This window comes from Aulonocara sp. 'chitande type north' Nkhata Bay, linkage group LG7 (assembly GCF_057382095.1).
Source record: "Aulonocara sp. 'chitande type north' Nkhata Bay isolate Kocher_YH1m ecotype deep benthic linkage group LG7, A_spYH_male_GT1.1, whole genome shotgun sequence".
Lineage (NCBI taxonomy): Eukaryota > Metazoa > Chordata > Actinopteri > Cichliformes > Cichlidae > Aulonocara > Aulonocara sp. 'chitande type north' Nkhata Bay.
The window spans coordinates 41,260,811-41,287,605 of record NC_141350.1 but is presented as its reverse complement, the minus strand read 5'-3'; the positions used below and the strand labels follow the sequence as shown (position 1 = coordinate 41,287,605).

Here is a 26,795-nt window from a genome sequence, read left to right as displayed (position 1 = left end):
ACTTAAATTAATTTATCTCCTGTGATTCATGTGCTCCCTGGGGTTTTTCAATCAGCAGCTGTGGTAATAGAAATAAGGGATACCTGAACAGATGTTATTTTCCAGGCTTTTTTTGATGGAGTGGAGTCAAAATGACAACATAAAGAAACAAGCTACTGCTGTGTAACGTCAAAAGGAGACACATCTTTCATGATATTCTCTTTTCTTGAGTGAGACAAGAGTAAAAAGAATTAATAAATGTGGATAAACAGTACTGATTGGGCGAAAGAACCACAAATAACAGAGAAAAAAATAACAATAAGTCTGAAATAAGATAAAACAGAATAGCACATTATTAAATCCAATAAACAAAATACAACAGCTAAGCTGACAAATAGTGATGCGGAGATAGGGAGATGAATGAAATAACAGTAATAGGTAAAGAGTGCAGCAAATAACTGTGAAACACACACGTCTACACACTATTTCTCACCGCTGGATTCTGGTGCCAGGGGCAGGTTGGCCACACCAGGCTCCAGTCTGCTCACAGTCAGGTCGGCCTCTGACCTTCCTCTTTTATTCAGCATGCAGGTATACACAGTGGTACCTGCAACACACACACAAACAATTAATACGTGCTGCAGACTTTGCAGACGTATTTTAAGCATGCTGTTGAGTGGAAACATACTGATGGAAGCGTGCTCTATGTGTGAACAGGGATGAATATTTAATACATTCAAGTGTACTGACACTAAGTTCACAACTTAGTTGTTCTGAAGGAACAATAATCGTGGCTCTGATCCTCTTAACTCATAAAACTCTGCTTTTTTGTAGCAGAGTACTGTGCAAAAGTATTGTTTTGATTGATTGTTTCTTTCATCAAAAAGAGGGGTTAACCTTTCCCTTGGTTTTCATTTTACTTTAGCTCAGACTTCTAGCTGTTTTGACTTTGCTTTCTGTGATAAGTAACAAGAAATGTATTTCTTTTTTCCAAATCTGGAATGATTTCAATGCAGTGGCACTTGACCACACATGTACAGATGGAGGTAGAAACAGACCTAGTCATACAGGCTGTCTTTAACAGACCCTCATGCACTCTTAGAAAGTATGTTATTACTAGTTTTAATCAGGTCTGAAGACTACAAACAGAAAGAGAAAAACACTTGGGGGTTCAAGTTATAAAGATGCGAGTGCGCCGAACCTCAGCAGATGCCGGTGTCATACATTTTTTAAATCCATACAGGAAAGTAACAGAGAGGCTTAAAACTAAAAGGATTATCTGTCTTCTCACTTCTTCAGAACTTGATCTCACCTTTGGAAAGGCTCTGGGGCCAAAAAAGTAGCAATGTAAAGAACGCAGCTTTCCATTTTCATATCTGCACAATGGTAGGATTCAGACACGGTTGTCAGTTTGCTGATTGTGACAAGAATACAAGAAAATGAAGCAGTAGAGACGTTTGTCGCCACTGTTAACAGCATACCAGACACATTACATACTGGTATTTAGTCCTGTGTAGAAGGCTGCTATTCCTCGCTTGTTGGCATCTTTTTCATAACTCTATGCACGTAGCTGCCCTTTTTATTCTGTCAATCTTTCTTTCTTGTTTTTTTTTTTACTCTGACCTGGCTTCTTGTTGACATCAGCAGTGAACAGCCAATCAGCTGCCTTCTTGGCATCGGGTCCAGTGAGATAGAACTTTCCAAAGTAGGACATGTCAAACACAGCCACACTGTGTCTACATGAGAGGCACTCGTTCTTAATCTAAATAAAAATAAAACAAAAAGAACATGATAGCAAAAGGATAAAAACAAACTGTCCCAACTCTGCAAAGCATGATGTTTCTAAGAAGAATGCATGTTATTGTCAGATCCCTGAAAGCAACATTCATTACAGCAGTGAAGAGAGATTTTAAAATCAAGGTTAGCATTCTCTCCTCTAATTTAATCCTGCAAGCTGCTGAGTTAGCGTGTGTTCTCCCTCGATACCATTTAAACACCATTAAACTCACCGACTTCCCCTTAGAAGCCTTCAGTGCGTTTATACTCATCTGACCGCACGGTAATACTGCACTATCGATCACCCACGCTCAGCCACACATACCATTTACTCTTAGTACTGTCTCTTACCACGTCATGATGTGGAGGGAAGTCAAAGGTGTACTCTTGACCTAGCAGTTCATCGTATTTGTACTTTTCATTCCTCTTCACATCGTAAGCTCCGTAATAATCATAGTCTTTAACCTGTGCAATATGACACAAAAAACAATTAGAAGCTAATTAATCATTACGGTTTCGCACGAAACAAGGCAAGATGTAGAACTGAGCCAGACACTGTGGTAGCATCATCCATTATTGGCAGTCAGTATGTTCTAACAGCCTCTATCCAGCATGGCTTCTGAAAAATATCACCGGGGCAATTATATAAAAGTGTGCCTGCGACTATGTATAGCATTCAGAATATGTGCAGTGTAAGTGTGTTTCTCACAGGAGCAGGTCCTTCTTTGTTGAACCAGCCAGGTCTCTCCCAGCCATGCCGCTCTTGGAACATGCAGCCCTGCTCTGTGAGCACCTGAAAACAACCACACATACGGAGCACAGTACAGCAAAAGCAGTTCGTGTCTGTCTTTGAAGAATTGCTATTTATTCACTAGAGGTCAACATGATGAACTAACACAAAACTTGGACACACTCTCACACTTTAAATGAGGGCGAAAGTGGGAGCAAACAGTTGACAATTTCCAAAAGAAGAAAACATACATGAACACAGTCGATGCTGTATTTCTGGACACCTGTGGATCGAACTACAATTTCCTTTAAGCTCTGTTCTCCAGCATGAATTGAAAAACTCTAGCTGAGAGGTATTGTGATAATAATTCTCTGTGGTTTAGTCACAACAAGCAAACCTCCCCCCCCCAATCACACCCAGTCTTTTGATCCATTGTCAGTATAAAGATAATACAGTACATTCTGTCAAAAAGAGAAAAGATTGTCTGGCCTAAACAATAAAACTAATCTAACATCACAGGAATCAATGAGAGTGCAAGTACACTGTTAGTTTTCCATAAATTGCTGCAGAAATATTAAACTTCTTATTTCTTGAACAGTCTTTAGAAAAGATATATCAGGGCTCCTTGTTAAACTGACAGTCGCCCACAGTCGGTAGGTATGTTCTGCTATGCTCTGCTCCTAGCAGGCATCTAGCAGTCTCTTGCCAAAACTTCCCACACTAGGCTATATTTACCATCTGTGCTACCGAGGTGGAGAAAACGTGTGAGCAGCAGTGTCAGAGATGGCCTGCATGTGCTCTGAAATAATCCCATATTGCCTCTTAAAGCTAGACAGTCTCATTACTTGCATAGCTTCCCCGATTGATCCAACCCTTAAGTACCTCCGAGCCACAATACATTAAACCTTTGTCTTGTGTTAAATAGGAAAGGTCACAGGTGTGTTACACATGAAAAGATTACTTGTTGTTGTGCTAGACAGTCATGGATGGTAAAAAAAATAAAGTAAACGCTCTCTCAATTATATTATATAATACACCACGTCATTCGTTTTGTGTGAAATAAATGTGTATACCCCATGATGCAAAAGCTTATACAAACCACCTTTATCACTATTAACCTGAAGTAATAGATTTAGCCATAGAGAATTTTTTGGCCCACTCTTTAAAACTTCAGTCATTGCACTGACTCGGTGCAACGTCTTGAGTCGCATCCTGTTACAGATTTGCTGCTGTGCTTGGGATCATTGTCCTGTCGCATGACTCAATTTTGCCTATACGTGGATTTAGTATACAGAAGAGTCCACGGTAGACGCGAGAGGTAGCTCTTGGGTTTATGCAGCTTCTCTGAGCGTTGCACGGTCTGGCTTTGGGGTGAATTTGCTGGGACATCCACCCCCGAGAAGACTGGCTCCACTTGAGTAACCTTTCTCACTGTACAAGGATGGGCTTCAAAATAGCACGGTAAGCCTTCCCAGACAGAAAGCAGCAACAGTCACTTCACCGCTATCATTGATGTCTGTGTTAACACATTTCTGACTACTCCCGACCTGCCAAAACTTTACACTTGATCAGTTAATCAAGTGCATTTGATTAGCAACACCTGGCTGCTATTTGCCCTCTTAGTTGCTATGGAAGCAGTAAGGTGTACTTTGTTTTTTCCACAACCTGCTTTTGCATTTTGGATTATTTTTCTTTTAAATAGACGATGACATGGTGTAAAATGGTACTTCTTGTTGTTCATCTCAGGTTTTATTTCCAAAGATCTGCTAACGACCAGATTAAATCATAATATTTAAACCTTATAATTGAAAGAGGGTGTATGTACTTTTTACCATGACTGTAAGTAAGGCTTAAATTCTTTTGCTTTTTACTGACTTTTTGCTCAATCTGACTTCATTTTACTATTTCCCCAACACAAAGAAACCTATACTCATAGATCCAAGTAAACAACAAGATCTTCCAATGACTATAAGGCAAACTTAAGTTATAATGATTACAAATTATTTTTATTTCATAGTGAAGAGCAAAAACCAGATGTTGAAAACCCCCTCATATATTTAAACGAAGCAAACTCTGAGAAAGCACACGATATAAGCTACAAGACAAATTGGCAATGTTACTAATGGAATTTGTGTTAATAATCTTTCATGAAAAGATGCCTACATTTCCGAGTGGGGGTACAAATTGCAACCGTTAAATGTAAATGAATTCTGGAATAGGAAAGCATGTTTAAGTGGATCATTAATGCATAAAGTGTGGTAGTGGGGCCCATTAAAAGTTTGTGCCAGGCTCAGGAGGGAGGGGAAGCTGAAAGACATCTGAGACCAGGCTACTGAAACTAAGTGTAGCATTTAGATTCATGTTGGCAGGGGTTGCATTATTAAATGTAACTGCTGGGGATAACTTACACCTCTAACTGCCTTCTGCTTGAATCAGCTGCCTCTAGGTTTGAACAAAGGCAACGGAATAAGAAAGTGAGATCCCCGTGTCCCAAACCTCGAGTTTACAAACACTTGTATGCCTATATCTCTCACAAGTCTTTTAAGTCCCTTTTATGACATTCACACACATGGAAATGTGACAAGCTAGGGTTTCAGCAGCATCATTTATATGTAGATTTGTTCTATCTGCACATTTCTGTCTCAGCTAGCCAGCCAGATGTTGTGGTAGCAGAAGTGTAGAAAGAGAAAGAAAGGGGAAACACATAAAATGCAGACTTTAATGAGAATAACTAAAGCAACACAATTACGAGAAGAAGAAAAAAGGGAAGCAGACTTGTGTGAATCTGCACGAAAACCTGAATGAATAGATGAAGAAAACTGAGTGACTGAAGGAGAAAAGTGCAAAAGTTAGACGGGTAACAGAAGGAAGAAATCGGAAATGACAGGTCAAGTTACATGCAGGGAAAAACATGGACTGGATATTGGTCCACAAACCAGCATGCATGTTTGTCTAAATCAAGACAGACACAGTAAGTAAATGCCCTGACGATTACCCAACTAAAAAAAGCTTTAAGGAAGCCAAGGTTAGGCTTAATGTTTATCTCAAAGGAAAAAAGAAAAAAAAATCATGCGTATCTTCTTCCCCTTCACCCACCTACTTGCCAGCTTCTGCCTGCCTAACTTTAATAAAAAGGTTTAAACTTTTTATGAGTCGTGCATGAGTCCTGTGCTCTCTGTCACCATTTGCTAGACTACCTGTTCATACAGTAGTTCTTTTATCATTTCTGCGCTTATCTCAAACTCATCCGTGACTCACACCACAGCTGAAAGGAGTGTGACTAACTCCCAGCACAAAGACAAAGCATGTGGGTCACTTCCTTGAACTCCTCATGAAACACTGATTAACTGTCTGCACTGGAGAGCAAACCACTGACCTACCTGGTGGAAAGGATCCTTCCTCATGTTTCGGCTGGCCAGCGGCTCATCAAAGGGGAACACTAAAGAGTAGTTCTTAGCATACGACTCGTGACTCCTCTCTCTGATCCACCGTTTGTTGTCTGTCAGCGAGTGATGAAAGCGCCTGAGAAAGAAGGGAGACGGATTCAAAAGATGCTCATTAAAAGTCACAATCGTTCAGACTTCATTAAAACTTGCTGCAGTTCCTGCTGCCTTTTGCTAAAGTGATAATCTGAAGAATTTTGAGTAGATTTTGTGGAGTGATGTACCTGATGTCATAGCCGTACATGTCCTTTTCAGGGCGGCCATGTATGATCCAGTGAGCCAGCTCTCTACCACAACCACCTCCCAGCATCATACCTGAAACAGAAGGTGTAAGGATAAAAGAGATGTTGATGTGAGAAGCATTCCCGGTCAAATTCAGCTCATTTTAATTAATGCTGAAACAATATTAACCAGTTTAATGTAATTGTGGAATAAAATAATTGAAGATTATAGCTTCTTTACTGTCTTTTGAAACTGAATGTGTTTGTTTTTTGGTTAAAGGACGGAGCCTGTGAATATTATGAGTGCCAATATTTCTGTACCTGATTAACTGCTTTTTAAATGCAAAGTCAGATAAATTTCCACAGCCCAAGGGAATAACATTTAGATGGAATGATAGTCAAACCAAACAAAAGATGCCACTTTGGATTCAATTGTTCCCTGTGGGTCCCTGAATGAGGACCAGAGGGGGAAAAATAATGATCATTTAAAAACAGGCATTTATTCACACTTTTTGAAATTAAAGACAACCCAAAACCCATAAAATAAATGCTAAAACAGATTTAAATTAAAAAGAAAGGACACAGACAAATGTCCAAAGCTTTAAACTGTAATAATAATAATAATAGTACTGTGCAAAAGTCTTAAGAAACATCACTCCTTTTCAGTCCAGTCCTTAATCATTTTTAGGGGAATGCTTTTTTTAGTTGCTTGCTAAGGCACTCAACACTGACCTGCAAATCAATCAGGTAACCACCAAAAAGGATGAACTAGTACACATAACAGACAACTTTGCTAAATCTATTTTTAGTTTCATCTTTAGGCATTTTGTTACTAGCAGTCTATCACACAAACATCTTTTTTTTCCCTGATTTCTTTAGTTGAATCTATTGAAAATGCCAAAGATAGCACAATTCAACAGACACAAAATCGTTTTTTAAGCCAGCAACGTGATTTCCAAAGACTTTTCACATTCTGGCACTGTGTGCAGTGTGGCCTTCGAAAAGAATCAAAGAAAGAAGTGGAGGACCAAAGAAGAATAAAAGAATAAAACAAACTATCTATTCTATGAATAGTATTTAAAATAGGGAAAAATGCAGCAAAGACCCAAAACAGGACCGGAGAGATGTTTCTGATCTGTTTACTGTTCGCCAAAGCCTCATCAGAAATGATCTGAAGGGTGTCAAGAAACTGTTCCTCAGGAAGGGAAATGGGGAGGTCTTTTAAGCTTTTGTACAATTTAAATTTTCATCAGAACTATCATCTAAGTTCACTCTTTTGTTACTTATATACATCTTTCCCATGTTTGTCCTCAACTTTTTTTTTTTTTTAAAGAAACAGACTATTTTGTGGATATTCTGAATAAGTCACAGCAGATCTCTAATCCCCTTCTTGCTCACCTACATCCCGCCTAGAGGACAGAGTCACATTAATTTGTAGAAAAGAAAGGAAAAAAAGAAGAGAAATAGAGCAGTTTATGTCCTCCTATGTGGCACATGATCCACATAAGGTTATTTCAACCCTTCTTCCATCTTTTGACTCTTGCTCACAGGAGCCCCCGAGCAATGTGACCTCATCATCTGCACCCAGTGGCTGCAGCATTGTGCATCTTTCAACCCAACCAACAAACAATCATCAGCAATTCAATATTTTATCTGTCAAGTCCCAAAACTGTCGGGTTAATGAGCTGGGCCCTTTTAGCAACCCCCCGCTTGCATTGTGCTGCTGGTAATTTGCAGTTATCAAGCGTATGTGTGTGTGCTGTATGTATGTCTCTCCCATGTGTTGCAACCACAGCATCAATATGCAGCAGCACGAACAGTGTGTCCTTGCAACCCTCTGTCATCCCTCCATCTCCATCTCTCACAGCGTCCCCTCTCCCTCTATCTCTCATTACTTCACTCATCTGCAGGCACTGTCACTCCGAGCCCGGGTGGACAGTTGAATGGCTGTTTTGCTAGACAGATGGATGTATGGGTGCAGGGATTGAGCGATAAAGGGAGGAGGGGTGAGAGGATGTTGATGAAGTTCTCCCAAGACAATGTGGGGACAACCAGCAAGGCGAGGTGGCACTGATAAATGTCACTCGAGATAACTGGGTTGATGTGTGAGTTTCCATACTTGTAAATCCTCGTGCTTGAGCTTCCACTCATTCTGTCGTCCCCTTCTAACCCGTCCCTTTTCCTCCTTGCGTTTATGCCGTGCAAATATTTGCCCCTTTCACGGTCATTATGTGTCATCTAATCTCCTCGGTGTCAAATTCTTCTTCTTGACGTTTACAGCGGTGCTGCCAGCAATACCACCGATGCTTAGAAAGAGCAGGAAAACATGCACAATTGTTTTTTTTAAATCTTTTCCAATATCCTCTTCAGCAGATTAGCAAGCGCATTAATCCAAAATTTTAAAACAGCATTTAGTGCTGCATATCAAGATGTGTTATTCAGAAGTTAGACAAACAAGATACACTAAATGAATTAGTCCTCAGAGCCAGGATAGTCAGTACTCTAAAATCCTAGTCTTCATATTTAGCTAAACATTTGAATGCTGGTCTTGATATGAGGCCATCTGTGTGATAGCTAAAGCTTGGCCTAAGATGGGTCATTCATCAGAACAATAATCCCAAATGCTGTAGGAACTGTACATTAACAAACGCCTGCAAACCTCGAGGAACTAAAGCGAAGTTGTAAAGATGAATGAGCCAAAGCTCCTCCACAACAAGGAGAAAACGTCATGTACTTCATACACAATTTCATATATTACAGTTCACACATTTAAGTGTTTTTAACCTTCTCTTCTAACATATAGAAAGCCAAGTACTGCCACAAATGCTTTACTCTTTACTTAAAGGCTTTGGTTATTTGAATATAGCACATATAATCAGCACTAAAATAACTAGAACTTTAGAGTCAGTATGTTCCTCACCTTGAAATTAACAATACTCTCCTCAGAATGCAGAGAGTGTGTTTCGTGATGCCCTCTTCAATAATTTTTCTAAGTTAGAAATTTGATCCTCTTTTGGCTTCACGTTCACACTAATGCTTCCATTTTATGAGCCAACAAAGTTGGCCAAAAAACAGAAGACAGTTTTTTTCTAAGATTTACATCAGCACCAGTATCCTTATTATTTCTTATTGTGCACAATAAGAAATAATAAAGGTGCTTATTCCTGTGATTGTTAGCAAGACAAGGATGCAGCCGGGTAAGAGGGGCTGCAGTTCATAGCTTTAAAAGAAAGAAGAAGAAAAAATGCCTTTATAAACAAGAGCAGTTAAATGTTAAGCATGATGGGTTTGACACCAAGAATAAGTATCCAAAGGTTGCCAGGCAACAAATACAACTTCAACCAGTCTGAAGGCTTGGTGATTGCTTGGAGACCAAATTTAGCTCCAGCAAGTAAAGAGCATTCAATGACTATCTATCAAAAGTGACCCCTTGGTCTCTGAACTTTCCTGCCTCTCCGTGCCCGGCCTTGAGCCAAGACAGCCGTGTCACTGGAAATGCGAAAGATGCCGTTTCCTTGTCAGAGGGGCATAAAGACAGGGGAAGAAAGAGTGACAGATGCAGAGAGTGTGAAGAAGGGACGACATGGCACATCAGTGTTTCCTTTGTGTGTGTGGATGCTGAGTGCGAATCGAGCACAGTTCAGGCAGGCTACGAAGTCAAGCTCAGTCCCAGCAGATCGGCTGATCTCAATGGCAGCCCACATCAACTGATGCTCCAAATGCCTTTCTGCACATCCAGTTTCTTATGCAGGGCACACTATTTAAGCTGCTTTAGCCTTCCCACACTTACTGCACATCTGCAATACATCTACACGTCATACTAAATCTCCAACTTAGACAGTACCTGCATCACTGATGCCTGCTCTCCTCTGTGCTGCTGGTCGTACCGCTGCTTTCCCCAAACTCTAGTTTTTAAAAGTATATACTTGCAAGACGTGCAAATAGTCTTCTCACTACAGGAAGCACTCCCTTTGGTGAGCGGGTAACACACGCAGGAGACCAGCCTCACGACTCCCACTCACTGTCTGTGAATTCGCATGACAATTACGTGCTTAATTCACACATAAGCTACATGGGACATTACACTGATTTTGTACCATAGAGCAGGCAGCACAGCTCCACCATGTAATGTTTAGGAAAGTTCAGGGCTGCTGTGCATGTGTGAAAATGACTCAGGTGTGATATTAGTAATACTAGGCCCATTTCACTGAGCTAGTACCCGGCATTACACTAAAAAATAAAATGGGTACGACAGCATTGTAACCACCTCTATTCACACAGGCAGGTTGTGTTTCTATGTAAATGTTGAAAAGAAAATGTAATGCCAACAGTCCCAAGCTCACTTTATAGTTATTAATTACCAGAGAATAACAGATGGGGGTCGGCCTCTCACATGAGGTTGTTGAACATTTAGCTTTTTGCTCACTGAGCTGCCATGAATTAATAATCCAAACTGATGACAATTTATTATTTTTATGAGAAGAAGCCTATTGGCAAGTTTTACCACTGTTTTCAGGTATAATATGAGGCAGTACTCGAAGGACGTGTTAGTACTCTGATCAGGGTGGTGGACAGAATATTTCATGGTTAAGTGGTTGCGGAATAGAAAAGCAGTGGTAAACATCAAGGACCACTCATTAATTTGCAGCGAGTCAACTACACCTCTGAAAGAAAAGAAAATACAGAAGAGGGAGGTCTGTGTAACATATGAGTGTCGAGATGCTCACATCAGGTCTTCACTTCACTGCGTCTCCCAAGCGTCTGTCAGGACTGCAGAGCCAGATCCCATAGTCTTTTGCTCTTGTGCAGAAAAAAAAAAGGCTTTGTCTGAATTGTCTTAATGCTTATGGTGATTACTTTACCCTTTACGCCCCCTCTCTCTGTTTTTCAGACCGCTGAGATCCTCGCATTCCTCCTTCTCTAATGTCAGTAGAAAGTTCATCCCTGAGTGAAGTAATGGAGTTACTCGGGTTGTTTCTGTGTGTGCCTGCGTGTATGTGTATGTTCTCGATGAAAGCTGAAAAATGAAAACCACTCTATTATTCATTTGTGCCTTGAGAGACTGGTGAAGGCTAGGTCAGAGTCTAAGAAAAAAATTCTTTGGCCATTTCCCTTATTTTCTTCATTATTTTTGCCCATTTGTTTTCTAAGAAGATTTCTTCGACCTTTGTCACCCCTTGAGGAATCATTTCATAGAATCATTTCATAGATTCCTCAAGGGAAAGCTATTAAAGATGAAGTACTTTATAATAAATAATCAGTGAGTGCAGTGTATGTATTGTTTCTTTAAGGCAAAGTTGATGAAGCTAACCATTTAATCTAAGATGTCTTTGCACTCTCTGGGATTCTCGCTCACTCCCTGCCTCCCTTCCTCTCTTTTCTCACCTCTGACTATTTTATTTCTTCAGACTGTCAGTTGTCAGCTGACGCAGAACTTACCAGCACTGTTGAAGCCACAGCCCAGGAAGAAACCTCTGACCTCTGGTGTTTCTCCCATCAGAGGCTTATGGTCTGCTGTGAATGACTCTGAAACAATAACAAAGAGAAACTTTGTGATAAAGGTGGGAACAAAATGTTTCTATCCAATTCGTCACAGGAGTCAGTCTCAGCTCCTGTGGTAGCTCGAATAGGATACAGTCCACGCATGACCCAGAATTGGATATGCAGAAGAAAAAGGACTGATAGATGGAGGTATGGAGGCCTATCCCCCCCTATCTCCCCCTACCACCACTTCCCCTGCCAGTGGCGGACTCCCTCAGACATCGGTGCGTTGGTGGTTCTTTGTGTCCGGGGATGGGCGTCCAGGTACACACCGGCTCACTCCTTGGCGGCCGCTTATCGGGGCCTGGAGCCTGGGGCTCGCTCGGGCCACTTCGGAGGTGGGGTCACTCAGGCACGGCTGGCTGCCGGCGGAGCTCACGGGCGCGTCACTGCAACTCCCCCTGGCTTCTGCTCCGCGGCTGCTGAGTGAGCCCTCATCTGGGACTCTCCTCAGCTCTTTCTGGGACAGTGGCGCGGCTGCCCCTCTGTTGGTCTTCCTTGGTCTCTTGTGTTCTGGGGGCCTCTGGATGTCTGGAGTTCTGATCTCCTCCATACCTGCTTCATGCCCTGGAGGACGGGGCTGTGGCTCCCCACACCCTCTAGCAGATTATTACAAGAAGGAACCTTTTAAAAAACAAAAAACAAGCGCGTCCATGCTCACAGGTGTACACACGGGTGATCACACCCACAAACTACACCCTTTTTGGCTCCTACCTCAAAGCACACTGTGTTCTGTTGATCTTATGTGCTGCACAATAATGTTTAATATTTAGTATTTACTGTCATATTCCCATATATCATTGTGATGTTGTTTATTCTATTACTCTTGTTCTCTTCTGCTTGCTTTCTTTTTTCTTTCTCAGCAGGTGATCCAGGTGATTGATATATGCATTTTTTTTCTTTTTTTTTTCTGCCCATTCTGTTGGTTTTTGTTTTTTGCCCTTCTCCCCCGTCCCTCTTCTCAGCTGTTTCTCTTTCCCTCTTTCTTTCTCCCCTTCTTTCCCCCAGTCAAGTCTGTCCCGTATTCAGCAAGTGAAAATAAAATAAACAATAAAAGGTGAATCAAATGGACCATTACGGCAAGGCTGGGATGGTCAATTTGGTAAAGTAAATCCGTTGGGCATCTTTCTTTGCCTTTAGACAACAATTCTGATGGCAAAAGAGCCAAACGGGACAGGCAAGAAAAAAAAAAAAAAAAAAAAAAAAAAAAAAAAAAGGACTGACAGATGGACATTTGACTACTTTGGCTATTTTATCAGTGTCATCTCTGGCTTTGGGTCATTCCATGCCAAATCATCAAATGTTGAGAAGATTTTATGCTCATCCATCTCCAGTTTGCCTAAAAATTAGAGATGGATATTTTTTTTGGTATGTCTGAGCATGAATATCTCAAAAAGTACAAAAGATGAAAGCCTGAAATTTTCCCGGACCTTTCTTATGAATCAGGGTCTGTAATTTTGAACAGAGAGATTTAAAAAAAAGTCACAGTATTATCTACTCAAGATATGAAGAAACCCCCCCCCAAAAAAAGTCACTTATGCGAGCACACACTAATAACAAACATCACGTTGCATACATACAAATACTAACATTTTCTGAAGTGTATATAACCCAATTTCACAATAATGCAGAATAAAGCAGGTAGAATACTTTTTAATATGAAATTCCTTGTCACAAATATGAAGAAGGAATCCAAATTTCATGCTGCATTGAGTAAACATGACAAAGTGTAAAACAAAAATATCAGTAAAATAATGTGCTCAGTAACAATAAATATCTGCATATTTTTCATTTTGATACATACTCTACCTACCGTTTCCAGATCTGACGCCCATCAGAGATCTTATAATTCAGGGTAAGCTTAAAATACTAAGAGGCGATAACAATGCAAAGAACCCAACAAGTACTGATGTAAGACTTTTCACATATGAAAATAAATATAGCACAACAATTCAAAGTAGTTAAAACGGGATTAGTAGCCTCTTTCACGTAAGTAGCAATGTAAAGTTGCTGTGTCCACTTGTGATCTGTATTCCAATGCAAGACCCTAACCCCCTAACCCAACCCAAATCCTAATGCCACAGTTGCTACAGGCAAGCAGGAATCAGGCAGTTGACTTCCAGACTGAATCCTGCAAGAATCGGACGAGACTAACTACTGATATTTTTGTCTTTGTGATACAACTTGTCATATTTTCTCAATCCATTGTGAAAGTTAATTGAAAATAGCACTTTATGACCATGAATTCGTGTTAATCTATTCAAAAAGTTTCATTTTGCATTATTCTGAAACTCGACTATAAACCATTCAGAATTCTAGTTTCCTTTTGCAATGTTTTATTAGTGTTTGCGCAAATATGGTATTTTGCAGGGCAGCTTGATTTTGTGTTTCATATTTTAAATAGTCATGTTTGATATATCTATCCAAAATCTCAGATCCTGATTCATTTTTACAAAACGAAAGGCCAGTGAAAAATTCAGGCTTTTGTCTTTAGTAGTTTTTAAAATATTCATGATCAAACATGGCAGCAGATCTTCCACAAATTAGATGATTTAAAGATGTGATGTCTTCAGTCTTAACATGATATCAGCAGTCTGAGCGCCGAATCATCTGACATGTTAGCGGATATAATAAGAAATGCGTCTCTATATTCGGTGGACAATCTGACAGTACAGGATGTGTTAGTTTTGCACAAGATATAAAAGTGTGGGGAGGAATTGTGACAAGGCTAAGGCTCAGAACTTTTCATTTTAGTTGGCAAGCCACCATTTATCATTTAGGTTTGGTCAGGCTTGGTCCTCTGAGACTTTTAGAACAGCTGTGTGCAACACTGAAACTTAGCGAGCCGTTTGTGGTCAGTAAATGCCTCCTAACCATAACGGCAGGCTGGCTGTTCATTAAACCGTAATGTCTCCTTTTCTATTTCCACTTGCGTTAAAAACCACAGATTGGATGGGTGGTTTTGGAGAGCTGGAAGTTGTTTAAAGGCAACTTTAGCCAAGTTCTGCAATGCAATAATAACTTTTTCAAAAATCCAATACACGCAAACTTTAAAACTAACAATGTCTTATGTAACAGAGAAATTGCAGCAGATACATTAAGATATCAGTACTTTTATTACTCAACTGAACTAAGCCGAAAGAAAGACATTTTCTCTTACATACCTACAAACACATGCGTGTGAATACGTCTTTTAGCAACATTAGACTAACTGCTAAATATTCCAAAAGAAAACACCGTAAACCTTTAACTCAATTTTCCATACTTCTGTCTATATAAATAAGTCTCTCTGAGTGGTGAATTGCACATACTGATGGAACTCATAATATTCGATTTATATTTGAAATTTCTCCTTCATTTAGCCTGCTGTATCCTCATGGAAATGCCAAAGGTGCCTTAGTAACTTCTCATTTCTCGTTAGTAACATTTTCTCACTCTGAAAATGTTTTGTTTAACGCAGCAAGCTTATCCAGTAAACATAAAATGAAAACCTGCAGGACTTAAAGCCAAGGGCACAGATAAGAAGAACAGACAGCTTTTCAGACTTCTATCTTTATTTTTTCTTCCATCATTTCGTCTTTATTTCATCTCTGTAAAATTTATGTTATCAATTATTATTTCCCTTTAACATTTTCTTTTTTGTATGTTTGCTTTTTGTCAAAGTTCCTTCTAAATGTCTTTTGTACTTTCATTTTATCACTCTGTTTTACTTTTCTATCCTCACAAAATCATTCTGATCATTATTCCAAACTGCTGCTCCAGGCTAAAATAATGAAAAACTCAAATCAGAAACCACAAAGCATGGCTACAGACCAGCTCACATAACCAGCTGGGCAATGTGATATTACCTGCACAGGAAGTCAGGCTCGAGCTAATCAAACTATCTCCTCTGCAAACATGGCATACAGCTCGCTAGTTTACATATTCATGGGCAACCACAGTATGCATCCAAAGTGTTGTGAAAGTTGCTTGTTTGCTGCTGTAATGCATAAGGATTTGTAGGGAAAGGCATGGAGGAATTGCTCAAAGATTAATGCTTCTTTTGAACTAGTGCTTGTATGTGTGCATGATTGCATTTTTCCTGTGGGGATATATATGTCCGCTTACACATAGTCACAAATAGATGCCCTGCTTTGTTTTTAGAATCCCTGTAATGTTAAACACATATCTACATCTTAGCATGTAGACTTTAAGCTTAAGATTAGTGGAAGGGTTAATGTTAGGAGGTTGCAGATAGAGTAAGTCTCCAGGAAACGACCTCAGTAAATGTAATTCCCCATGAGGTGATGGGAACACAACTGAGCATGTGTGTGTGTGTGTGTGTGTGTGTGTGTGTGTGTGTGTGTGTGTGTGCGCGCGTACCTGGTCCACAGACAGTGGACTTAATGCCAGTCTGTTCCAGAGCAGGAACTCTGTTGACTGCACCCTCAATATGTTGCATAAAGACATCCCAGTCCAGATCGAACAGGCTGAAGGCGAACTTATCAGACACCTGGGAAATATTGAAAAATAAATAAATAAATAAATAAAGGCACACTGATAATAAATGACTGGCTTACTTCCAATAACCTTGAAACCTTGAGTAACCTTAAAATAGCAGCACACATTTACTTTCTCTCTTTTACCCCTAAAACACACCAATTTTGAAACAAATTTTCACACTGAAAATGAGTTCTGTTTGAGGAAGACACCAAATCACATAAATAGGGACCACATCTAATTAGAAAAATTGAATTGAAGATTTTTGAGAAAATGCAAATGAGCAGTAAAACGAGCACTGAATAATGGTGCATTTTAATATTTTTCCTTTTCTTTGTGTGTCTTTGTAGGCTACAGTCAGCACTACTACTGTGATGTTCAATGCTGATGTACCACCGCAGTGCCAGTGTCAAAAATACTGCTGTGCTCTTTTATCCTCTTCATATGTGACTGGAGGAAGCAAGGCTGCAGCCACAACACATCCTGTAGCATCTGTTAAATCAACTCTTCCTCACCACAGAAACATCTGTCAAATCAGCCCTTCCTCTCATCTCAGTATCTTGTCCAAGCTTTAATTTGCTCCAATCTGGAGTTCTGTAACTCCCTCCTTTTCAGCCACACCAAAATCCAGCCTTTAACTCCTACAACTAATGGCCAGCAGCACAGACGACCCCCCACCCTCCACCTTCCCATCAAACACTAATCTGGCTGACTCAGGGCACTCAAAGTGGAAAGTCCAGCACACCAGAGCTGTCCAGCAATTTTATCAGTCACGTATTTCTCTCTCAATTCCTGCCCTGATTCACTCTTTCATCTACTTTTACTTTACTTTCCTCAATTTTTTTAATTATGTAACAGACATGCCTAAACAAAAACAAAACAAGAACACTGGATAACAATATCAACCCGTTTTTATAAATGTTGAACATAAGTGATTAAGTTAGATAGATGGTTATGGTCTACAGTCAAGTACAGAGGACGTACTGAAGGAAATTCCTTTGGCTTCACAATTACCATCTGCTGTGACACTCTCAGCTTCGATTAAGACTTTAATGTCATATGGATGCCTAAGCTGACAGTAGCTGCTTTCATGTGAACAAAGAGTTCTGCACTATTACCGGGCATTGACACTCAACTGGGGTATCTGAGAAGCAGATACCTTTGTCCTAGGCACCACACTTCTCCCAATCCTTCCCAAGCCATCAATCTAGCTCATCTTCAATCACTCCGCTTCTTCTATTCTCCACGTCTCCTTGCTAATTCTCCTTTTGGTATCTATTCTTTCTTCTTCCACTTGCTTTAAGACATCAAAGCTGCTGCAGAACGAGAACAAAGAAGCTGCTTCCGCTCAAAGAAATCCTCTAATATGTAAAAACCACTGAGGAATCTGCAGACAGGCAGCCATCCAGCCAGAAGGACAGAAAGCCAGGAAGTTAGGTTGACAGGCAAAAAGATATTATCGGTGACCTGCAGAAAACGTCTAATGGCTTTCATTACTTCTGAATAGTATAAAAGACCAAAGTCTTAAAGAAAAAAAAACAGGCATAAATCAAGAAGGAATGCATGACGAGTGAAAAGTTTTAAGTATCTAATGCATAAATGCATGCCACCAAACCTCCTGCCAGCCCACTTAACAAACTGCTCTAAAAACCTGTCCTTGAGAGAAAGTACAAATCCATTAAGACCAAGACCACCTGTCAGTTCAAAGGCTCTTAAAAAGATCAATCTCCAAAGTCAAACTCTCTCTAAAGTCGGTCTTTGCATGGAACATGCAACTGCTTGCACAATGACTTTTTCTAGTTGCCAAAGTGTTGTTCGAATAATTAGTCTTCAGAGCCTTCAGTTCCTTTTACAGATGTACTTTGGTTTTAATGTTCCAATAAAACAAATTTCACCCCAAGCGGAGCTAAAAATACAATGTTTGTCAGGGGTTGTGCTAAAAGAATGAGTATGAGGTAATTAAAATCCAATAGACTTATCCCCTCTTGAGCACTGTGCTCATCACTGTGCACATTAGAAATAAAATATATGTGGAGTGTGGGCAATAAGACTTGCAACAGTTTTATTAATGGATACAAATATAGGACTAGTTTTTTCCTTTCTAAGTATAGTTTTCTGTATAAACTTTCTAGAGAAAAATAAACTTTCCAAAAGTGTCAGCGTTTGATCCCTTTTTTGTTTCATTATTTGCATCAAGGTTAATAAACTTCGCCTTCGCGTAAGTGACCTGAAGGCACTGGATTTGATGAAATCATCCAACAAAAGCCAAAGATTCCAACAGAACTTGGGGGGGGGAAAGGGAATCCTGTTCTTTCCCTACTAGGTATACTATACCTACTCCTGTGCCTTCAGAAGCATCATAAACACAGTTTGTTGCGCTTTCCTTTATAATGGCTACTCAAGTTTTTATACTTAAAGTCCAACATTTGTAGCTTTGTGTCTTTACAGAAAGATGATAAGAGAATTGATATTTGTCTGTCATATTAAAAACCTATAAAGTCGACCCAGTAGGCTGTAGGAATATTTAAACTAGAGATGGCACGATACCACTTTTTTATGTCCGATACCGATACCGATATCATAAATTTGGATATCTGCCGATACCGATATGAATCCGATATAGTGTGTTTCAACAAAACAGGTTTTTTTTAAATATCTTGCTGCATTTTGTATAAGTTCATACTCAAGTTTAAAACAACAACTACACTAAAGCTATTCTGTTATACCTGTATGCAAAAAAAATATTTCATAGTTCAGCAACACTGATCAATCTAATAAACTTAAACCTACACCATCCTCCCTATTCTGGTATTTTAAAGAGTACTTAGCGTAAATATTAAGCAACCTAACTAATAGGGTTCCAACTCCCAGCAACAACAAAAATAAATAAATAAAAAATAGGGAACCACCCCTCACGCTCCACCTCATGATGCTTAATCGACGTAATCAACCTTAATTTGATGCAGTGTGAAAAAAAATGCACAGAAATCAATTATTTTTCAATATATTAAAATATTAAATAGATTCAACATCTTTCTTCAACAAAATTGCAGACTGCACAGATGGTACCTTCCCAAAGGAAAAAGTACTATAGCTTACTAGGGTATATATATTAGACTTAATAGTCACTATATACAGTAATGGACTTCTATTCATTTTGCATCAAATTAAAACTTTGGGTGTCAGATAATTATTTATTAAAAGCTAGACATTTTAAATGAGAATAAGAAAGAAAAGTATGTCTTTGTGCCCCCTTTTCCCTGTTAATGCCCTATCGGCCCCCCTGGCTAAACTTTGCTAGATCCGCCCCTGCACAGTTACCAGCCGTCAGCTACGTAGAAAAAGATCCTGGAGTAGAAAGTAATATTAAATACATTCTAACAACAGCTGATCAAGCTTAAACGTGCTGCTGTTGTTTAGCCGCTGGTTTCCTCTTTCTGGTGCAAAGTGGGCCAAAAACAAACCAGAGACACGGACTCCCGACAGAAAAGCCGATCAGCTGATCATTAAGCAGTTTCATGATTGAAGTAGCAGCCGGAGAGGCAGTCGCTCCATATATCATTTGTTAAGCTTAACGCAGGAATGCTTTACAAACATTCAGAGATGGACTTACACACTTGCTTTACTTCTCTCGGGGATAACTTTGTCGGAGATGAAATGCTGGGTTGCTAGCGAAGCTCCAAATGCTATCCAGACCACGACAGGTCCCGCATGCGGCAGCTGCTCTATCACGTGATGCATACTGCTAACGTTCTGAGGCGAGTTACGGCGCGTTGCAAGTTTTGTGAGGTGCTTTCGTGATATTTAATGGATCGGATTACATTTTTTATTTTTCTCCGATATCCGATCCAGTAATTTAGGTCAGTATCGGACCGATACCGATACGTAATATCGGATCGGTCCATCTCTAATTTAAACAGAACCAGATTAGTGGCTTACTGTTGTTCTGTATTCAGGCTAAGCACACATAAACATCCTGAATTCAGCTTCCTAGACAAACAACTAAAACATAAAAAAAATAAAATAAATAGGATACATATATTAAAACCAAGTCTGAGCATCCTGCAAACTATGGGAGAAATAGCAAAATTGGAGTGTAAAAAGATGTGATCATAAAGAATGGAAGAAAACTGCTAACTGTTCTTATAGTACCTCCGTCTTAATGCTAAGCTATGCAGGATGGTCACAAACTATCAGTCTTTATATCAGTTTTTTGGAATAAAACAAATAACAATTTCCCCTGAATGTTAAATATTTTTTACAGTTTTCCTTTAAAATTAACACACACACACACACACACACACACACACACACACAGAGTTTTGACTGCTGTTATGAATACAGTTTGACCTCCAAACTAATACAGCAGAAAGTAATAGACAAGGTAAATAAGAGAGGAGGTCAAAATGACACATGAGAAGTATATAAACTGGATGAGTTTATTCAGCTTCCTAATTAAAGTATTTGATTTTTTTTGTCGAGCAAAGCTAAATTTTTTAATCACAGCACTCACTGAAACGAATAGAAAGAGAATCTGACAATTAACCTCAGGATGACATTCAAGCTTACCTCATCCCAGAAGATGGGGTTTCTTTCATAACCGCCCACAGACAGAGCGTCACCTTGAAGGCGCAGGTACACTGACGCATCATGGTCCCTGACATTTGGCATGTTCTGGGAAGATGAAAGTGAACGGATCAAAACACGAAGGAATGAGAACACAATCAGTTAAGGACGGTTTTTATGAAAAAAAAACAAAAAGTAATTTTATTACCAAATAGTTGTTTAAATTCTCCAAGTTCATAAAAATCTACATTCACTCCATTGAGTGAATTTCTTCATCGCACATCCAATTCAGGGTCACAAGAGCTCAGGGATGGATGGGATAGGCTCCAGAGACTGAAATCCCAAAGGCTGTCTAAAGCAGAGGTCTCCAACCTTTTTTGCGCCACAGACCGGTTTATGCCCGACAATATTTCCACGGACTGGACTTTAAGGTGTCGCGGATAAATACAACAAAATAAAACTAGTACCGGTACCGAAAAAAAGAAGATTTATTCATAACACACGTGAAAAGACCCAGGAAGACCGAGTAAACGATAAAAACAATAACAAAATAACGCTGAAAACCCTGAAAACCATACATTTCACACCTGAGCCTCAACTCTCATGGCCCGGTACCAAACAACTCACGGACCAGTACCGGTCCAAGGCCCGGGGGTTGGGGACCGCTGGTCTAAAGCTATTCATAAAAATTTTAAATTGCTAATAATTTCTTTATGTTCTAAAGGAAAATGGAAAACGGGTGCAGTGACTTATTGAAACATGGACAAGAGTGAGTTTCCTTGTCATTCTAAAAAACACGAAGCTGCTGCCACAATCTTTCCAGTTGATACTGCATGGTGGATTCAAGTGCAATTATAATTCCATACGTTTTGACAACATCCCCAATACCATTCGCTGAAATGCGAGCCTCCAATTTGTTTTAGAGATGGATGTAGACACTTACTTTTGTCTCTCTTTCCTGACTTCTTCTGTACCTGCTGACAGCAATTTGTCATCGCTCCATAAGCTCTGTTGCCTCTGATTTTTGGTCATGCTCCTGTTTAATTTGGCATACCTCAACCTTTTCTCCTATATTTCCCTTCTTTAACAATGGCTTCTTGACAGCCAAACTTTCACTGAGACCATTACTGATGAGGCTTCGGCGAACTAAAGGGTTAGATGCATCTCTCAGGTCCTGTGTCAAGTCTTTGCTGGATATTTCCTACTTCTTAAGTGCATGACTTTCAGATACTGCTCATCTCCTGTAGATAGTATTGGCCTCTTCTTCACCAATTTTTAAGAATACACTGCACATTATGTCAGCATTTGCCAGGTTTTCAGCTAATAGCTTTTTGGGAATCACCTTGTTGGTGCCAAAAATACAGTTTAATTCCTATCAAAATGTTATCTTTGGCATTTTTATTGATTTTATGACCTCATGTGTTCTTGCAACAGGCTGCTAGAAACAAAGCACCTAAAGATACAATTTAAAATGTGTCTTTGCTAAGTTGTCTAATATATGTGGACACAATACTGGTTAATCCCTAGAGTTTGATACCTTTTTAATGCTTGAGTGATTAAGTGGGTTCAGTTGGTTAAGTGGATTAAAAAAGAAGAAGAAAAAATCTGGAAATAGTCAGATAAAAGGACTGGATTAAAAAAAGAATGAAAAACCAGTCAAGATTTTTTTTTAAATGTCTAAAAATCCTACCTTAAATAATTATAATAAAGTCTGGTTCCTTGGAAGCTGAATATAAAGACAAGTGCACTTTTGTTTAGTGCTACATTTTTATAAGATGTTAAGAGCTGTACAAAAGGGGCATCACAACATGGGACTAAAAAACAGCCTTAAAAATGTTTACAGCAGCAGTCGTCCATACAATGACTTATCTTAATAAACCAAAGCATTTCTTTATGCATCACAGCATCGTGTCTAACATACCATGTAATCATTTCATTGTGTTCTAATAAATATTTATGCAAAAATGTTCAATAAATAGTTACATTTTAGGTATGTTGTCTCATCTGTATTCACGTCACTATGGAGGTCTTTTCTACCCACCAACTGGTTTTCCGGGTAAAACCAAAATACCAGCGAACAAGCTGACATTTTAAAAACCGCTCACTCCAAATAACAAAAGCCAAACTGCTCATTTCCCCTCTCTTGTGCACTGGGTGCAGCTGCCAGCTTCCTTCATGTGATCAATACTAAACATTGCACTACCTTCTGTCCTTCATGTATTCACACAATCTGGTATGGTTTCTTTTCCCCTTACTTTAAAGCCACCACAGCCTCCCAGGAGGTTACATGTCACACAAAGGCACACAGATGACATGAAATGTTTGACCTGACAAGTTGCACACTCTGGTGGGAACAGATTTCCTGACATCCAAGTGTGCGAGTGTGTCATTTTGTGTGTGGGCTGACGTCTGTGAACGTGATGTAGCAGTAATGCTGGTTAAGCTCCTCTTAAACTACATAATACAGGGGAGCTGACAGACCGCCTACAACCACCAGCCTCGAGAAGATGAGCACAGTCATGCATGTGTACACTAATTTAATCTAACAGTCGTAAGACTCGCAATCACAGAGATACAGTGAATCATGTGAACATCTGTTATAAAGTATACACACACAGGGGCTTCCCCAGTAGATGCAGGTTCACATATCATCCCATTAATATAAAGATACACACAAATTATTCTGTTTACTTTTCTATTACAAATTATTGCAAACAATAAAACAACAGTCTGGGCCATCGCAGGCTGAAAATCTGTTTGGTCATAGTGCCCCCTACTGGTTATATAACCTTAATGCAGACAGAATTACCCTCCTCCACCTTGAAAAACTGTTTATAAATTAGCCATTAAATACACACCATCGTGCAACAGTTGCCACCAAGTAGCAGTGAAACAATACCATAATATGTCTGGTATTTATGAAAGGAAATGAGTTATTTGAAACATTCGCCCGCTTTTGGCAAACAATCTGTTGTTTTTCACGTCAACTCTCATGAGAGTACGTCGCTGTGGTAACTAACCCCTGGGGGAAACACTGTACAGCATACATCTTTAATGACTTCAAAAAAGGAAAGAACTTGGTGCACACGTTTGAATTTAGTTTGGATGTTCTCTAATCTTCTGCTCTTGCTCTTGACGAAGGCGGTCGCACTTTTCTCCTCTCCTCCTCTTCCTTAGCTTCCCTGCTTAGCCTCTTATGTCCTTGTCTAGTCTCGTGTTTTTTGTATTACTTTTCCCTGGAACACTCTCTCACAGTCTGTTCTCTAAAACCTAAAAGAGGAATTATGGATTGGATCAACTGGTCCCTAAATGCAATTGACACCCCTTTCTCAACGAGAAGTTTGGGCTTGGGTGAGCCTGAGTGCTGAAGATATCTACCTACAGTATTCGGAACCATGGTAACAGGGTTCTGGCGAATCGGAGCTGGCTTGGCCCTGACTTATCGAAGAATTAAGGAAGGAATCAAACTGATCTCCCTGTTGGAGCTCAGTCTGGGGGGGAGTTATTTTTTTTCTCCTTATCTTTCCTCGTGTGGTGCATTTTCCCATTGTTATACCTCTCTGACCTGTCTTCCCCATGTGATGTTTTGTGTAATGTATGTATGGTCGGAGGGTAAGATGGTGCCGCCATTGCGTGCAATAGGTCGGCAGCCTTATGAAATTTCCCCTTGTGGGACTAATAAAAGGTATATCAATTCAATTCAATAATCCACACGGTAAAAAATACACATACATTTACTTAAATCTTTTAATAAGTGGCGCTGAAGGTTTGACAATATCTTTTAACTTGACAAGGCCAGCACTCACCGCTCTTTCTTGGTCGGCATTCTCTAAGTTCTCAGATTGGCTTCACTGTGGACAGGTGTTCCAGCAGTTTCCAGTTCACGACAGGGTTCCTGGGTTGTTCCTAAACACCCTTACCAATTTTTTTTTTTACCTGAGGGTGACAGCTTGGGTCTTATTCTAGGCCTCAGTGACACATGAGAAAAACTTTTACTTATGTACAAGTTGTGTTACTCTACAATTCTCTTTAGATCTTCACAGAGTTCCTTGGACTTTCCCATTATTTTGGGTATTAGTCAAACAAGTGAGTGCTGTCAAACAAATCCACTTTATGCTGGTAAAGAGAAACTAACTTTTATAGTCAATCATGATCACTAATGAGAAGTTAATAGACCTTGGCCTCCTCAAGTTAAACGACATTGTAGAACCCTCAGCACCACTTCTTAAAAGATTTAAGCGAGTGGATGCAAATATTTGAGCCTATATCCATACTTTACTGTGTGTGCATTAGAGAAAATGCTAAATAGATTTAAACTTATGCACCTACTCTATTCTATAGTTGCTCTCACACTGTTACACAACACCAGGGCTGTAGCTGAAAGAATACAAATTAAAGTATCCTAAACACATTAACTATTAATTTAACAGAGTAACAATTATAATCTATCAGATTTTCTCATGTTTTAATGACAGAGAACTGATATCCTGTGACCAAAAACACTGACTGTAAGTAACAGTCAGTGTTTTTGGTCACTTTCCTTTCTGGGTTCACAGAGATTAAACTTTATCAGTGTAGTAGATCATTTCCAGAAATACAGATTAAGGCACTTAAAACACACAAACACACACAGTGCCTTTCCTCTCTGCACTGCAGCAGCTTTGTTGCTTACAGCCTGTACCATGCGTTTTACTTCTTCATACAGCATTTTGCTAAAATCGTAGTTTTCTCTTTCTGCTGCCAGCAGACCTGTCCATGTTTATGATTGGTCAGACGCCCCTTTCATATGAACACAATCCTAGCTAGACTCCAAAACCCTGGTTTAACTTTTCAAGTTGATAAACAGCTTTGTGTGCCCACTTATCCTGATTGCTTCACTATAATGTTGGCAAAGCCAAATAAAACAAAGCATGTTGAACTTTCTTCATGATTCCCCCGGAGAAGATTTGGTAAACCTATTAAAATCACAGTAACTTGCTTTGTAAAAAGGAAACTCACAAACAAATTTTAAAAAAAAAAGTATTAAAATGAAACACCTCTTTTATTCAATGATGTCTTAGTAACACAACATTGTCAAATGCAGCATTTACTGCAAATAAGTTAAAAATGTAAACAAAACGTTAACTTTATATTTTTGTAATATCATTCGGGACGTGGCTTTAGGAGGTAGAACGGGTTGTCATTTTTCATACATCTTTACAATTTTTGTTTGTCATTTTGAATATTTATGATGTAAATCTGCAATGCTGCGACTTTAAGAGGTATCCATCCTCGACTGCTTTTATGGACTTCTTCAATCCTTTTTTGCCCTCCTGCTGAAGATTTTTTTTAGGAAAGTCTTCCTCATTTAATCAAATGGTCTAAAGGCACGAAGGGATCTACAGGCTCGTAAAGCCTCTTGAGGCAATTTCTGACATTAGCTGATAGCACTGACTCCAGGAACGGTGGTCATACCTGTATGCCCTCGATTCTCTCTGTTACCACATAGGCATGATGCATAGCAATGAGAGGAACCTTGACTCCGGCCATTTCTCCCAGCTTGGTGGCCCACACACCTGCGGTAACACAGAAAGGCAAAAATGTCATAAGTGTGTTACCTTTAACACCAAACAAATATCCTTAAAAAGTGTATGGATTTTCCTTTGCTCATTGCGATTTCACTTTTACAGGATACATTTACATCAGGAGAGCAGTTGCAGGTTACATAAAGACTGCTTTACACTGTGTTACATTTGTGGATTTGTCATCTTTGAAAAAGAAAGCCAGCAAACCTGCACAGTTCACCACACAAGGTGTCTCAATGGTTCCGTGTTGTGTCTCCACTGCCTTTACCCTCTTCACACCAATATCATCAGTTCGCACTTGAATGCCAGTTACAGGACAGTTTTCGATCACCTGATTTAAAGAATGGAAAACTGAAATGCTGTATGCACTTTTTTCCATGCAAGTACAATGCACAGGGAATCAGTCGAGTAATATTACAGACGTATAAATGTCCGACTGGAGAAGCCTCGTATTTACTTATTACTACAGAGGAAAAGTAACGGAACATGTGAGTCA

General features: G+C 39.5%; 1 protein-coding gene across 2 annotated transcripts in view; it reads right to left on the bottom strand.

Annotated features, from left to right (window-relative positions):
* Positions 1-26,795, bottom strand: part of sardh (sarcosine dehydrogenase) — a 45,644-nt gene that overhangs the window by 14,927 nt on the left and 3,922 nt on the right. For both annotated transcript variants that reach the window (XM_086300419.1, XM_086300418.1), the window contains exons 6-16: positions 26,507-26,630; positions 26,190-26,290; positions 20,739-20,843; positions 16,053-16,182; positions 11,589-11,675; positions 6,153-6,243; positions 5,866-6,007; positions 2,465-2,548; positions 2,107-2,220; positions 1,603-1,741; positions 473-586 (exon numbers count right to left, since the gene is read on the bottom strand). In XM_086300419.1, coding sequence (XP_086156545.1) covers positions 473-586; positions 1,603-1,741; positions 2,107-2,220; positions 2,465-2,548; positions 5,866-6,007; positions 6,153-6,243; positions 11,589-11,675; positions 16,053-16,182; positions 20,739-20,843; positions 26,190-26,290; positions 26,507-26,630 — 1,231 coding nt within the window. The remainder of the gene's footprint in view (positions 1-472; positions 587-1,602; positions 1,742-2,106; positions 2,221-2,464; positions 2,549-5,865; positions 6,008-6,152; positions 6,244-11,588; positions 11,676-16,052; positions 16,183-20,738; positions 20,844-26,189; positions 26,291-26,506; positions 26,631-26,795) is intronic.